This window comes from Populus alba, chromosome 8 (assembly GCF_005239225.2).
Source record: "Populus alba chromosome 8, ASM523922v2, whole genome shotgun sequence".
Lineage (NCBI taxonomy): Eukaryota > Viridiplantae > Streptophyta > Magnoliopsida > Malpighiales > Salicaceae > Populus > Populus alba.
In genome coordinates, this window is record NC_133291.1 from 3580386 (window position 1) to 3597205 (window position 16820).

Sequence of the window (16820 nt, forward strand, 5' to 3'; positions counted from 1 at the left end):
AATAAATGTGGGAAACAACTGTAAGGTAGCAAAAACATAAAATATACAACTCATATGCATGATTGGGCCAAAATCATCACATAATGCATACACAGACACAGGCACAAACTCTTCTGATTAGTTAAAAGTCATTTTTACTGAAAAAGGAAATTTTTTACTCGCAGCTTTATCTGAAAATGGCTTGAAACATCTGGGCAAAGCTGGGTAGAAATCTTGGCTCTTGTCTGGAGAAAACTTGAGGAAGAGCAATTTAATCAGAGCAAAGGCTTTGCCAAAGGCTCAACTTAATTGGTGGTTCAAAGGGATTCACATCTTGAAGATGGCGATGGAAATGCGTTCTATGAACAGGCAACATTGCCGACGTTGCAATGCAATGGAGATATAACAATCACCAAGGAGTCTATCTTAGAATGCAAAGCCTCCCTGGTCGTTTTAGGGTTTTTATCTCGATATAGGCATATACTCTTTACCATGTGGCCGGGTTCAGAAAGTTCGAAACCCACACTAGCAGCCAGAGAAAATAAACGGGTTAGAGGTCGAACAATCAGCAGGCCCCAAATTGATTTGCCGTCTAGACGGCATGTTACTCATTGTCGGTGTACATACGCAACACATCCCACATGTTAGGATCTAGTGTGGGTTTCGAACAAGGCATAAAAAAACATCCAAGTTGATATGTACAAGGAGGCTGACATGATACTCGTGGGTTTTAATGAATGGTTCAAAATTCAGACATTGTACAGAACGTTTGATCGTATCTTCTTCTTATGTAGGAAATGTACTTCTACCAAGAAATGGGCGTCTGCCACAGCCAGATGCAAGGATTCTCCCGTGAAATCAGATAAAACGTGAAGTAGAGATAGGATGAAATCTTGTAGCACATGCCTTGCAGATAATCTTGGGCTCACTGCAGATCAGATGTGTAAGAAGCTGGCAACTGAAAGTTCTAATATATTGCAAATTCTCGAGCGGCAAAATTGAAATGGAATAATTTTCGTTATTCATACTCGTGTCATCATTTCTTTCCAAAGTAAGGTGCTTGCAAAACTTTCACTCGTCTAAGGCATGATTTTAAGTGTATCTCACTGCTTTTCTGTCCTAGTTTGTCCCAAGAGTATACACGACGTATACAACTTGGTTTGCCAGCTCAGGAGGCCAGCGATTTGTTGGAAAGAAAACTGTAAAGCGTTCCAATGGACAAAATCTCACAAGAATTTTTAGCATTCCTGACAATATCATATGATATCTGATTGCCACCCTCCATAGTTCATCACATTTTTATTCTTTTTTATTGCAACTCTAGCTGAGCAAGAGAGATTAGAATTCGGAATTCCAGGCTCAACTTTGACAGTACATGTTTGTCCATAAAGCAAAAAAAAAATCATTGATCACTTGATGCGATTTGTTCTATCATCGAGTGAGTTTGTTTTTGCAAGTTTAAACTTTTTCAAAGTGCTTTCACCTAAAAATCAAAATGGTATTTTTAAAATTTTTAAATGATTTTAATATGTTAATATTTAACATTTTAATAAAATCTAAAAATTTTTATTTTAATATATTTTTAATTGAAAATAACTTTTAAAAACCATCATGTAAACCCCACTTGCCAAACAGCCCCTCAAACTGCGGCGACACAGGTTTCATGAAGAGTTCAGTTGAGTTCAGCACCCTTTAGGTTGAGACAAAAGTGAAATCAGTCCCAAGATTACTCCTCTATATTCTTGCAAGGGTGAGAAGTATGTCCTCCTAACCAGTACTCCAAGAAGATTCAACACAAGGGTTGAGCAAGATAAACATAGAGAAGCAATCCCAAACAAAGCAACATGCTTGAAACTGAGAGGTGCTAGAATTTATAGATTTCTTGGAAAAAGAATGACAGGAGGAAAACAACTGCTGGTCTGATACTAACTTACAAATACCAAATAACGAAAAATTAAAAAAGAAACAGAAAAAAATAAATTACAGGGCCTACAGTTCACTACATGAAAACTAGCTAAAGACACTTCAATATAATTAGGTACCTTCTTGCTCCAAAATGTTTCTCTCCAAATGCCAGACCCTAAACATCTTTCAGGTACCTTGGTCCTAATGCTTCTTCACAGGTCATTTGTTGAGATTGCATTGTTCCACAATTCATCAAACCATCAGTTTTCGATAGATTATGAAGTGAACTCGCAATTGGAGTCATTCTTAAATCTCCATATATACATTTCAGTAACAAGCACCTTAGAAGCCAAAAACAGATCATTCATTTGTTCAACTCCTGTTAATTTATTCTCACCGTCTCCTTGCACTGTTAATCTCTCTAGCCCAGTCTCTTCTCCTCATTGAAGAGGAACTGCTAAAAACTGAAAAGGGCCTACTGCTCCCTGTAACTCTGGAATCCGAATTTGAACTCTGCCCCGTGCCAAAACAAGCAAACCAGTGCCTCAAAACTCTCCCAAAACCAAGCCGCCTATTACCACCATTACCCCCACCACCATTTTCCCTCCTTCCACCCCCTCTAGACCCCAAAGATATCCTCCTCGGCAATCCACCATTGTTAAAGGCACCATCCATCTCTGTATAAACCACAGGCAACTCCCTTTCTCCCCTCCTCGCCCCTGTAAACCTCCCCACCGCATACCCTCCTCCGGGTAACCTCCATATCGTCAATCCAACTGCCTCCTCCTCGTTATTTCCCTGCCCATTCCCCGCTTCAGGCAACGGACTCACAACCCCATTATCACCATCGCCGCCACCATCATCACCAGAAGGCAACTCACGTCGACAAACAGGGCAAGAATTACGAATAGATAACCAAGGAAGTATACAATCAGTATGATAAATATGTTTACAAGGCATCTCCCGTGCTTCGGATTCTAATTCAAAAGCCTCTTTACAAACAGCACAATGAGATTCAGTAAAAATATGAGATTCATTAACAATTACCGTAGGCATCGATTCAATCGCGGATTTCGAGGCCGGTGGATGCTGATTCTCATACCGACCAAACCCTCCATTTATTTCAATCTGTGCTAACTGATCTAGCATTCTCTCAAACCCTGATCCCAACAAAAACTCCGACATGCTCGGCGGCAAAGGCCTCAACCCGGACCCACCACCGTCATCATAATAAAGCTCAAACCCACCACCACCTCGGCCACCGTCGTCTCCCACCACGTCCTCCGCCGCCCCTCCAGCCCCACCACGAAGCAAGATCACAGGATTAATCGGAGACCGGTCTCCGCTTCCGGCGCCACCACCCCGTCGGTTCCGGTTATGGGGGTTTGAGCGGTTACCGATCATGAACATGGTTCCGGCAGCGGGAGAAAACCTGCGGTGTCGCTCACTCGATATTTCTGTTTGAATTACGTGCGGTGGGTTTTCGATTTCTTCAATGAACCCGGATTCACATTCTGCACAAGTTAACGAGTCTTGTCTCCAGACCTGAACGAAACGGCTGCATGTATAGCACCAATACGACGGCGTGGTTGGAGATGACATCAAATTGAAACAAATCCAAAACTTATTTTGGATCAGATCTGGTGAAAGATTAGAGCTTTTTGGGGTTTGGCTGGAGAGAAAATTGAAGGGAAAATTTGGGGTTTTTATTTTAAAAGAGAAAAATGGGAGGGGATGAGATTACATGAGTGGAGGGGGTAATTTAACGGCTAAGACGAGTAAACGGAGTTAGCGTAGTTATAACGCGACACGTGGAGTGTGATGATTGGTGACATATAAACGGACGTTTAGTGGGATTTCTTGGTTCGTCTAGTCAGATTTGATTCGGTTTGCTCTTTTTTTTTTTTTTTTCTTTTTCTTTTTTCTATTTGATTATTGTACAACAAAGGAAGGTGGGTTTTGTAAGGAACGCTCCTTTTTTTTCTTTTTCTTTTTTTGGAATTCTTCCAGGGAAGGTTTTGGTATATTTTAGGTTACAGCCCAATCAAGCACATATTAAATTAAACTCAATATATAAAATATAAATTGATTTGAATTGAATTATCAATTTATTATAAATATTATAATTAAAATAAAATAATTTAATTTAATCACACTATTTGAAATGCATATAGAAATTAATTGAATTAACAACTTACTATCTTATTCTTAATTCAAAATTTTGTTCTTAACCTTTTTCACTTCAAAAAAAAATAATCAAAACCCAACAATCACTTGCATGCTTTCACCGTGTTTGATTTTATTTTATTTACAATTGAATGTTGGTTTTTGTTAACAAAAACAAAAAAAAAAGGGAAAAATGAGTGATATCAAAAGAATTCTAGAACGTCAAGCTTTATGGTTGATCTACAGTTGTAGACATGACATTTTGTTGCCTCTTTCGCCGGAGCAAGCCATCTTCATAGAACAGCTGCATTAATAATGTAAATCCTCCGACATTCCACTATTTGCTATGTTAGCTTTTCGGGTCATATTGGCTAACAATGAATGCATGTCCGAGACCTTTGCGTTTAGCAATTATTCCCTACCAAAAAAGACTTCACAACATCCAATGTTATCGTAATTGTAAGAAAAAAAAGGTAAAACACAAGGGAAATGGATGTTTAAACCGAGAATTACATGCTTGGACGCCACCTAAAATCTACGTGGTTTATTTTTTTCGTGTAGATTTTTTTCTAGATTCGTTTGCACAAGTAAAAATCCCAAGTTCATTCTCCAGAGAAGATGGACATGACCACGTTGAGAGCATGAAAAATATTTTATCCTCTTCATTGTATGAACACAAAAAGCTTCCTTTTTCGTGGAGTTTTTGCATCGAGATTGATACACTAGAAACGTGGCGTAATTCCTTTTTTTTAAAAAAAAAAAAAACTTCAAGCAAAACTACAATAGTTGGAAGTCCACGATAACGGAGAGAAAATTTAAAGAAACCATGTTTCTATACGATCCATCACGAAAAATCCATTTCGCAGGTGCGAATGAGAATCAGAGCATATTAAAAGATATTCCTACGTGCAACACGTGGAGAACGCTGAATGGCATCATCACTCATTCGAGGTTCCCTTGTTCATTTCGAGGTATGATATTTTTACGGATAAATATTACTTGCCATTCTTGTAAAATTACGGGGTAGAAATTGCATATCAATTGAAAGCTGGGGGGTTGAATTGAATATCCAACTACTTCAAACCCGTGCGTTTCACGCGCGTTTATAGGCCACGAAACGTGGCACCCGCGGCATTGCTGAGTCATGATCGGAGAGAAGATGGACCCGTCTTTTCCATGACACGTCACCGTCTACCTACATAGCATGAATTCATGTTCCCTTTCGCAAGGCTGCGTTTGGTTGGTTTCTTCTGCTGCGTAAAATTTTATCTATTATTAATAGCTTCTTTGTTACTGTGGTATTTGTTATTTTATAAAGTATTTTTTATTTAAAAATATATTAAATAATATTTTTAATTTTAAAAAATTTATTTTTGATATAACACATCAAAACAATCTAAAAAAAAATTATTTTTTTTTCTGAACACATCTAAAACATAAATGATATAAAAAACCCTTGATTTTTAGAAAAATTCTAATCCTGGTGCCTGCAATTTGTAAATGGTTGCATTATTAATCCTTGGAAGTAAGTTTTTTTTTATTATAAACGTAGAAGAAGACACCAACCACATAGCTCTGCATATTATATATATATTTTTTATTAATATGGATGTTTGTCAACTAATTCTATGGGCCTTAACGATTATGTAAGCTTTCAATATCTATTATATTAAAAATCACAAAACTCAAATCTGAAATCACACGTAAAATAAATTTTTTAATTTTAAATTTTTATTACTAGACCTAAAAGATGGTTTATATTATACGGTTTTAATAAATAGCTGGGTCGAATTAATCAATAAAATAGAATATCGGTTGATCAGCTGTGGTGGTTCTCTGACCTGGCTTGATTTCTATCGGCATGATCACACATGGGGGAATCGTCATCAATGATGCGAATCGGAACAATTATTGTGGAAGATTAGGACCTTTCATCAAATCCTAGCCATTATTAATATTAATTTAAGAGCATCCTCTCCCCCTCTGTGCACGCTCAAGTGTTAAAACAGTAGATTACTTCTTTGTCCAGTCAAAGCCTTCCCAAAACTTGCAAGTTGCCGACAAGACTTTAAATGTCGAAAAAGAAACCTTGGGAGTTTCCACGTGTCAGCTGATCTACAATAAAAATCCAGAACTCCCCCTTTCCACTATGAAAATTACAAATTCGCGTAAATTTCGTTTTAAGGAAATTAAACAATTCGCGTAGTGTAAGATGAACGACAAGTATTGAATTTTGTAAATTGATGTTCCCTTCTCTCATGACATGTATGAGGTGTCGTTGACCTTTTCTTTTTCTTTTTATAGAAACAATGATAGCATTGGGAAAAAAAAAAAAAAACATTGTATTTCCCATGTAGCGTGTTTGGCCTTACAATTGGCCTTAAAAAAAAAAGATTTAATAGATGCTCTGTAGAAAAATCTTGTGCGATCCCTCCACACGACAGCAAATGGGACTGGTCGTTGCGATGTATTTGCTCGGCAATTCTTTTCGTTCTTTCCATTTTCTTTTCTCCGAGAGCTTCTGGATAAATGCGAAGCTCACCATGACAGGTGAGAACACAGAAGCTTCCACTAGCACCTGGCTTACAAGAGAGCTAGTCTTCTCTGGTCTTTCCTTCTTCAAAATTAAATATCCTTGATTCTCTACTAGGGTCTCTTGCCACCAACTCCCTATCTTCAAACTAAGCTCCCACAACCCTTTAGAACGCTTCACGTATTCTTCCCCTGTAATATTTATATTGACCGCTTTACGACCTTGACCGGAATATATGCAAACATGAGGCGTTGTTCACGTATAAAGATCACTTGCCTTTTCACGACAGGGAAGATCACCTTTGATAAAGCTTCTGTATAGTTAGAGACCCTTCCTCTACTCTGTAAACAATGATTTCTCTATCCCAGACAGTGATGTGCCTGTAAGAATAGATAATAATAATAATAAATAAAGTTGTAAGTTTGGAGTGCCTGTAAGAATGCCCATCAAGCCTTAAAATACAACAGCCAATCAGTAGGCTTAATTGGTCGCCATAGCCATTTCTGGTTTCTCCATGGGCAATTGAAAATGTCAAAACTGCCTCACCAAACAATTGAAATCAAACAGCCCAGAACAGATGAATTTCCAATCCGCCCACCGAATCGAGGAGGCAAAGATTCTCGTGGACGTTGAAGTTATTTATTCGACTGGTTAATTCGAGCATAGAATTGAAGAGGCAAAGTTATGCCACAAACATATCTGGGGACCATAATTATTATGGTCAATATCAAAAACTCAGTTGGCAACGAATCCTTGACGACGGAAGAAAAGGGTAGCGTTTTGTTTATTGTGTGGGCTTATTAATCTTTCCAAGTTGGAACTTACAGAAAATTCTTACAAAGAATGCCTAAAGCATATTTATTGAACTAAATCATGATAGAAAAAAAAAGGTAATCTAGATAATCTCATTTAAAATAAAAAATTTATAATTATCTTGATCAAATTTGAGTTAGATTTGTCAAATCAATAACGTCAATACTCAATCTAGTTAGGTTAATTAGATTTTATAAGGATAATATATTTTTTAATTCAATTTAAAATTTTATTTGGATCAAACTTTAAATCATGATTTTTTCAAATCAACCCCCTGTATTAAAGGAATTATAATTAATAACTCAAATTATAATAAACTACATTAATAGATGGTATCTTCTCTTGTAGGAGTGGGAATAAAGTAGGTGTTAGATGCTGGACCAAACAGAATGGTCCAAGTATAGCTTTACGAGGCACTGCAGTGCTGTAGGCCTGTTGCCCATAATAATTATAATACCTCGTCGAAAGGCAGTGCCTGCTGCATCAGGGTCCGCTTATGTCGTGGTCCATATAAGATGCCAGTGTGATGGACCAGGGCCTGGCCTGTTCGCCCAACAGAATACTTTTAAAATAAAAGCCATCGCAGATATTGATTTTCATTTCCCTTATTTTTATTCAAGGGAGCATTAAATGGAGGCAGCCTTTCTTAATTATCGATTTTTTCAATATCCGTTAATAGTTTTTTTTTTTTTTTTTTTTACGAAAAGGAACTTCATTTTATTTATTTTTTTCATAAAGAAAGGTGCTTAAAGCAAATAAAAAAACCCATAGACAAGCTGCTGTGTATATATAGATAAATATGAATAATACAAATTTTTTTAATATATTTATAGCCGGTTTGCTTTTACATTTCAAAAATATTTTTATAAAGAATTATTTTTTATTTTAAATAAATTATGTTTTGATATTTTCACATCCTTTTTAATATATTGGTGTCAAAAATAAATATATATTTTTTAAAATATTTTTATAAAATAAATGTTATTACAATACCAAATAAGCTCATTTATGATTTCCATGAATAATAAATTATCCTAGAAGCAATTTAAAAATATGTAAAAATAGATAAAAAGAAAATGATATTATAAATTAACATACTCATTTGCATATAAAACAAAATATTTGTGATTCCAAGTCCATATGGATTGCTAACGTTAACAATAAAAACAACTGATTAACATTAGTTAATCATCGAACATTATTCAACAATTACAAATTAAACAATAATTAAAAATAGAAAGAAAAGAATACATGAACCAGAGATAAATAAATTGAAGCAGGAATACAAGACAAATCTTATTTTCATATATCATCATAGCTAGTGAAAAAAGGGCTTGACCGTGCTCACCACCTTCTTGAGTTGATTAGCAAAGGAGGTGTGCGATACGGTTCCGTCATTCCCAGCAAGAACCCTGTACTTGTCCTTCCTGGTGAAGTTCGTGCATTCAAATCCTAACGTAGCTGCTAAGATTCTTTGGACATGATTTGCAACATCATGTGGGCTTTTACCAGATGAGCACGTAGCTTCTACTGGCAACTGACTCAAGAAAGTCACCTCGTACACTGGTCTAGGATTCATGAAGAAGAATATTGGGTCCAAAGCTTTGCATCCTCTGGCTGTAGTTGCGTGGAAAAAACCAACCCTATAGTTCATTGCCACTGGCACTATTTGGTCAGTTAATTCAGCAAAGAGTGCACTGAATCTCAACAGGAATGGCTCTCTACAAGTTGTTCCTTCTGGACAAACCACAAGGTCACCTCTGGCCAGTTCTCGTTTGATTTGATCAGCATCCACATCGCGAATCCTTGTTAATCGGACGGTGGGGATTGGCGATAAGATCTCTGATAATCTTGAAATGGAGTATGTGACTGCCGGGATTTTACGTCTTAGCACCGTAGATAAGACGACAGGGTCCATCAGGGTTCGGTGGGTGCAGACAAACAGCACACCGCTATTGCCACTGGACGCGGGAGGTGGTGGTTTGCCTTTGACAATAACTTTGCCACCCAACACCTTGGACAAGTAAGGTTTAGCCCACATCGGTAGCATAAGTCCCACTAGAATTCGAACTGCTGCGAGGACGATGCCTATAGGCATCCATAGGATGATTAGGAGAGCCATGGACGGTGTCGGACGCTTGACTAGGCGGCCATCATGAAAGATGACCGGGAGAGGGCGGACGAGCTGATGACCATGCTGCTTTTGATTGGTCATGCATGGGGTGTGTATTTGTTCCTGACAGCACAAGAAATAGATTTGAGGGTTAGCTCTAATTAATTAATTAATTAACTGGAATAATATTGATCAGTTCTTAATTTGTTATACAATTGGTGGCCTAGCGGGCTTGAATTATATATATACTGTGTGAAATAACTTGAATTTGGAATATATAGATATTAGACAATTACAAATTTGAATTTTATCATCTTTGTTTTTTTAATTAAAATATAATTAATATCATAAAAAATATTTTAAAAAGTAATATAAAATCATTTTATTACCTCTCTCAACATTCATTTAATTGAACTAGTTTTTTTTTTTTTTTTACAAAGTACTCGTCCATATACACAACTACTGACAAAAAGTTTCAAAATTTTATCCTAGGGAATAGTAATAACTGCACTTCTTTCTGTTAGCATTGAGCACAAATAACTTAAATAAATTTAGTTCTTAAAAAACTAAACTATCTTTCAACCAAGAAAGCTTTGATACTGAGTTAACTAATATTCTTAAATCACATTAGCTTGAGGTTGCTAATACTCACCTTGCATAAAGATAAGAATGAAGAAGTAACCCTTCCTTGTCCGAGACAAGGTTTTTCGTCAATAAACAGTTTGGCGACTCGACTCGAAATATAAGAATCAATAATGTTGCCCTTAACAAATCCTGTGGCGAACCCAAACCGGCTAATCACAAGTTCACTTCCAATAACCTCATCGGCTCGCAGATGCTCCTTCACAAACCTCTCAGCCATGATCCTTGGCATCTTAGTCACCACAACTCTTTTATCATATGAGCTAAACACCTTCCATGCTTCCATGTCAATATCATCCAAGTAAAACTTTGGCAAAACTGCTCTTGCTACCGACTCAATCTCCGATTCACTAACACCCGCAATGGCAACAAAGACCATTAGCTTGAGCCCATATTCTCCCATCCCTAACATATCCATTAACCAAATCACAGGCCACAAGATCAATAACAAGGCAAAACGAAGCAAACCTGATGCCTCAAATGCTACTAGCATGAAATAAGAGAAGGGGTCTCGGCCTTTTAGAAGAGTTCCCTCGAGCTCCGAAACAACTGAATCCATAGGGGTTTTCTTTTGCTTGGGTTTTTGGTGTTTTGTTATTTTTCTATCTTGAGAGAGGATAATATTTGTGTGTTCAAAATGTTAGCTTGGTTCTTAATCTGCTCTCGAGGTAACAATGGTTTTATGGTCTAAAAAGGTTACGACAGAGGTTGGCTTGACTGCTCTCTAAGGCTGAAATTAGACGGTTTATCAGTTTACAACTACTCCTTATATACTTTATAATTAATCACTGCCTCTTGCCTAGGTGGATATGCAGCATTGTACGCCACGTTACCATACAAAGATTGATTACTTAACCCCAACAACTTTACGTAATTTTATATATAACAATGGTACCAGGTTGACTGCTCCATGTATTCCTAAAATTAGGTTACTAACCTGATAACTTGAGCCGTTTGTACAAATGTGTGTCATATATTGTGATGTACTTCGACTGATGATTTGCAAAGTATGTGATAACCTCTTCCACGTTGTTGCATGGGAATTAGCAAGCTGGCTTCAGCCTCTGCTGCTTCTTCATTGTTTAGCTACATGCATTTTAGTCAGTACCCTTCACATTATCTTTGAGCTCTCTTGTCGTAGTTTCTGGAACTCTCTCCCGCTGTCTGTACACTTGATCTGAATTTAGCAACGTGTCAAGTTATGTGAATTTAGAGATTGAAAACAGATGATATGCAGAGTTTAATTCGTCTATTTTAAAGAAGTGATCTAATCACGAGCTGGGCTTCAAATTGTTATTGTTGGAAACAGAATAGTTAAGGTACATGTCTGTATTCCTTCAGAGAGAACATTTTTTACTACGCCTTCCGGAAAATGCCAAACAAATTGGTCAATGTTTTTCAAAAATGGAGGTCAAGACATCAAACAAAAATATGTGAACCATGATTATGTTTCATAAACTGTACTGATCAATCAAATTATGACTGGATCTCGTTATACACCAACATACTTAGCAACCCATGTAAATATCACTGGAAGACGGACAGTTACCGACCAACTCAGCAGCGACTTTTTTTGGCTGGTAGATTTATAACAGCTTTGCAACCCCATTGAATTTTAATATTATATATATTTGCTTCCAATCGATAAAGTTGGCTGGGTGAATTTTTCCCAGCTGCTTTTTCGACTGGTAAGATTTTGCATGGCAGTTATCATATAATTTCTTTCCGATTGGAAATTGGTTGGAATTTTTTTTCGCGATATCCAGCGTTTATTTTTGTAGAGTGTTTGTGTGTGTGTACACACACACAACTATACACATGCAATCAAGTTTTTTCAAAACAACCTGCCATGCTTTTATGATCAAATAGGAAGAGTCCTAGGATGTTTTGAAGAAACATTTTCGAACTTAATCCCTCAAGCTTCCACTTGCAGCTTCAAGAACTTAATTGAAGGTTAAGTTGCATGGTCATGGAACTTGCTACTTTATTGAAGTGCATGTTTCTAATTCCGAATATGTACAACGGCGAGAAAGAATCTTTCCTATTTGTACCAAATTAATTGGTGCAAGTTGCAACCGCATCGGCCTTACTTGGGATCATCCTGTAAGAAAATATATAACTGCTAGCCGAGATTTCCCGAGCCCATCCTGTTAGGCTACCCAATCTATGACATCATTTCCTATGCCTGAATCAACAATGATAGAGTTAGTCGCCCGGAAATCAATTGCTTGTGTGTGTGTGTGTGTGTCTATATTTATATATATATAGGTTCGAAGGAAAAAAGACTACAAGTCGCTCAAGATGGGCAGTAGAGTTATTTAAGACGCTTCATCCCTGAACAGTAAACAATCACCAAGTTGTTGTTTTTCGGCTATACGCAAGTAATTGCGTGTATGAAGAAAACCATGCGTCGACTTTATCCAGCCTAAAATGTCCCGAATCGCTGTAATTTGCTTGTCGTCATGGGATGCTTGCCAGAAGACACTTGCGATTTAGAAAATGTTTTTAAAAGCTCTTGCCTTCTTTGACTACGGTTGCTCAACTTCTTTGGGGCAATACTCCTTGTGATTACAAGATGCTAGTTGTTATTTTAATTTGCTTTCAGGCTGTTATGAATCTTTCTCCTTTACGTTAGGTCAGTTTGGTAGGAAATATGGTCGGAAATTTGTTAGGAAATTCTGGCCTTTTTGGAACAGGCTTAGTACAATTTATGAAGTTAATCAGGCTAGAATCTCTTGCAGAATTGCCATGAATTAAATAAACCAAAATTCCCGAGTTGGTGTTGATGAACTCGTTGCTAAATGGTGGGATTTAATTATTGTTCTGAGTTGAGGGAGACAGGTCCATCTTTGATGTCCAGGACAATTCATAGTTGGGTTTGAGTGGGTATCGACTCTGATTGGGCTAACAACTTAGTATTAGGGCTTGGTCCATGAACTGGCCGAGGCCCCATAACATGTTTGAGAGCCACTCAGCCTAAGCCCAGATCCTCGTTATGCTTTTGTAGCACACCAAAGTTTCGTAGTGGTACACCGTACACCTGTTGAATTATATAAAAAAAATCGCCACCTGTTGAATTATTTTCCATTTTACCCCAGCCTATTCCGTTTATTTACCTTCATCTCTCCGGGTTTTCTATACATTTATTTTCTAAATAAATGTGTGTAGCACCTGTAATTTTTATTGCCACGTGCTTGCTACAATAATCCTCTCAATGCTCAGCAGGTGTGCATCTACGTGCTACGTGGTACGTGCACGGTGCATTATCTAGATATATGTACCACCACAGGCCTACGTGCTAGTGTTATCTACATGCTAAATGTCATCACTACCCTAATAAAAAGTCTTTGGACAAAGTAAGCTATATCACCCACCACGTGTAATTCACGGAACACTTTGTTAAAACAATAAAAAGAAGCAATAGATAGTGTTTTACATCACATCACATCACATCACATCACACATCAAATTATGTTTTTTTAAAAAAATATATTTAAAATTATTTTTTTTATATTTTTAAATTATTTTAATATACTAAAATTAAAAATAATTTTTAAAAAATAAAAAAAAATATTATTCTAATACATTTATAAATAAAAATACTTTAATCCACACAAAATTCTCGTCCATTCTCTCACGACCACCAATGTTCAAAATGGCAAAAACACCCAAATCTCTATACAATAAATATATTTTTCATGTTTTTGATTTTTACCCATAACCAAATTTAAAATTAATCAAGTATCTAAATATCTTTCGTTTCACGAGCAGCTTGTTTTTACAATACAGCTTAGATTCAAAACTTATTCATGAAAGGGTTTATTTCGACGTCAATTTTTTTTTATAACTTCATCAATATCTAATTATATATATCCCCAGTAAATTGTCGATTTATCTTATGAATATTGATGATGCGAGAGAGAGCTCAGACCATACCATTTGTTCGGTCAAATAGTGCCGTCGGGCTAGTTTCCATTGCCCATTTGGACGCGTGCTCAAATCAATCCTGGTTGCCAGCTCGCAGCACTCGAAATCGTGAGAACTTGTTTGGTAGATCTCATTTTTGTATGGCTGAGAGATCGATGTGCTAAAGGGCCTAATAATTCTCGGAAATTATACACTGGTTGAGTTTTTAAATATCCTTTTTTTATTTAAAAATATATTAAAAATATATTTTTTAAAAAAAAAATTATTTTTGATATTAATACATCAAAATAATTTTAAAATACTAAAAAATATTAATTTAAAGTAAAAATATTCAAAAATATTTAAAAATATTTTTAAAATGCAAAAAAAAGCCTCACGGAAATTAAACTGGGTTCAAAATGAATGTCGTCCCCTGATTTGCAGATTTGATCAGACCAAACCTTATCTTTTATCATATCAACTCCTTTACTTCCGTTTAGAGGAAAATTGAAGCTCTCCGTTCAATCACATCATAACACGTGGCATTCATTAGACAATTAAATAGTAACAATATCGGATGAAGCCACGAAGGGGCTGAAATTACCTTTTGTTGGAAAGTAGCCGCTCTGATTTTTTGTATTTAGTACTGTGATAAATAATATTTTTAAAAGTATTTTTATTTAAAAATATATTAAAAAATATTTTTTTTATATTAGTATATTAAAATTATACCTTTGAACATTAACTTGTACCTTTTAAAAGTTAAAAAAACTTTTTAAAAACATCATACCACGATTCGAGAGACAATATTAACGTAGAGGGGTCTCTTGTGTTTCTGAGCCGTTAAAATTGCCACCACTTCCCTCGTATCACCTCCATTAAACTGGGATGCTTTTGGGCAGATCTGTTTCTTAGATAAATTTATAACAAGGAATTTAACGAGAAAAAAAAGAAAGACTGAGTGGGCAACGCGGAAGGAAATTTAAACGATTAAATTTAATTTTTTAAAAAATTAAATGATTGAATATATATAAAAAAATTATTTTTAAAAAAAATCAAGAATTTTCTAAAACACAATTTAACTATAATGCTGCACGGGGCTTAAGATTCGTACCAATTAAGGACAGGTTTGATGAATCCTCATCAACCCTGTCCTCGATTGAATTTTTTTCCTAGGTAGCATCAAGGATGCATAATCCACACTAACCTAGTACATTTTAAAATTTTAATAATTTTTCATGAGTTCTAGTCTCAGAAATTAAATTTAAAAAACCAAGAAAATGATTATAACTCCCATGTTAGATTTTGAGGTTTACATCATCCTTTCTCTTTCTTTCTTTCTTTTTTTTGCTGCAAGTTTTGATGTGGAAAGCAAGATTGTATAAATATCTTTTATTGTTTTTCCAAGTAATTTTTCCCTTTTTCTGATTGGAATATTTTATTGCATGGTTGTGTAGTTTGTAGTGAATTAGTTCCTCAAGCATCCTGATTAATTCCAGCAAAGTTTTTCTGCTGATTAATTAATTAGAAAACTCATTTAAAGTAAAAACTAAATCTTGATTTACTGAACATTTATTGCAACATTGTTATCAGACTCACTTTGCTTCTAAAAATATGTAGCATAAAATAACATTTTAAATAATATAACTAATAATACGTTTAAAAAATCAAATAATCTAGAAATATGGCTATCAGATTATATAATCGATAAATCAATTGTTCTTGATAATTTCATTCATTTTCCCTAGTTAAGATGATTAATAATTTAATTTGGTGTCTAATAAGTTAAGATGGTTTGTAACTAGCACCCGTAAAAAGTTGTATTCAATAGACATGAAAATTCTTTAATTGTAAAATCAAAAACTTTATAGAGATAGAAAATAAAATGATATTTTAAAAAGATAAACCTTAAAAATATATATATTAAAAATACTATGAATGAAGAGATTAAAAACTTTTATCATGAATATTTTATTATATATTTATAACTCATAAATCATGTTATTTTATAGCTTCTAGTGTATGTTGGGTCCACAACGTGTTCGTGAGCTCATGGAAGTGCTAAGGTGCACATCCAACACTAAGAGGGTTGGAGAGCTCGGGTTTTTTTGCTTGAGTCCATGCCTTCAAAAAAGCTGGGCTTGTGTAGTAGCTCGTGTCTAATTCTTTTATTGGTTTTATTTTTATTGGAAAATTTTCTAATTCATTTTGGAGGGTTTTTTCTGCATGTTTTATAAATATCAATATATACCAAATCATTTTGTTACGGTAGCTTTTCCCGAAAGGAATAAACATTCGTGTACAAGGAGTGCTCGGCGAGGTAAATATCTCCGAAAGCAATTAATGGGAGCACAGGTTCATGAACATGTTTGCGACGGCATGCCTGAGTTTTCCAGCACTCGCTGTCTGCACTTCCAATTTTCGAAGCTTTAATTGACCTCTCATGCACTATTTTTAATTCACACACTTGCATGTAGTTAGATTATTATTTTTTCCTTTTTGGTCCCACTCATTTTATACTGACAGAGTAAAATAAAAGCACTGAAACCTTAGGATAGAAGATAACATAAGTTAACAGGAAGGGAATATATATATATATATATATATATATATTGAAAACAGGAAAATCAGATTGTTCATGGTATTCAGGATGTATCTTTCAAGTAGATCAACAATTCTGAGCGTGTTTAGACTTTAGAGATGGGTTGGTGAGGGACTGACAGGCAGGGGGACAAGCAGGGGCAGCGACCTGCAAGAAAAAAT

At 35.6% G+C, this 16820-nt stretch overlaps 2 protein-coding genes across 2 annotated transcripts; both read right to left on the bottom strand.

Moving 5' to 3' along the window:
• Positions 1-1824: 1824 nt before the first annotated feature.
• On the bottom strand, positions 1825-3631 carry LOC118052277 (probable E3 ubiquitin-protein ligase RHC2A). Its single transcript, XM_035063196.2, has 2 exons — positions 2282-3631; positions 1825-2225 (listed from the first exon to the last, which is right to left on the bottom strand). The coding sequence occupies exons 1-2, from the start codon at positions 3484-3486 to the stop codon at positions 2060-2062; spliced, it is 1371 nt and encodes a 456-aa protein (XP_034919087.1). The 5' UTR covers positions 3487-3631; the 3' UTR covers positions 1825-2059.
• Positions 3632-8497: 4866 nt separating this feature from the next.
• On the bottom strand, positions 8498-10893 carry LOC118052276 (glycerol-3-phosphate acyltransferase 5). The gene is made up of 2 exons (XM_035063195.2): positions 10162-10893; positions 8498-9632 (listed from the first exon to the last, which is right to left on the bottom strand). The coding sequence occupies exons 1-2, from the start codon at positions 10708-10710 to the stop codon at positions 8715-8717; spliced, it is 1467 nt and encodes a 488-aa protein (XP_034919086.1). The 5' UTR covers positions 10711-10893; the 3' UTR covers positions 8498-8714.
• Between the last annotated feature and the right edge of the window lie 5927 nt (positions 10894-16820).

Excerpts from the sequence above, each read along its gene's own strand:
- LOC118052277 (XM_035063196.2), bottom strand. The coding sequence starts at position 3,486 with ATGTCATCTCCAACCACGCCGTCGTATTGGTGCTATACATGCAGCCGT. Across the intron at positions 2,226-2,281 it reads ATTAACAGTGCAAGGAGACG|GTGCTTGTTACTGAAATGTA; the intron begins GTGAGAATAAAT and ends TTGGCTTCTAAG.
- LOC118052276 (XM_035063195.2), bottom strand. The coding sequence starts at position 10,710 with ATGGATTCAGTTGTTTCGGAGCTCGAGGGAACTCTTCTAAAAGGCCGA. Across the intron at positions 9,633-10,161 it reads CATTCTTATCTTTATGCAAG|GAACAAATACACACCCCATG; the intron begins GTGAGTATTAGC and ends TTGTGCTGTCAG.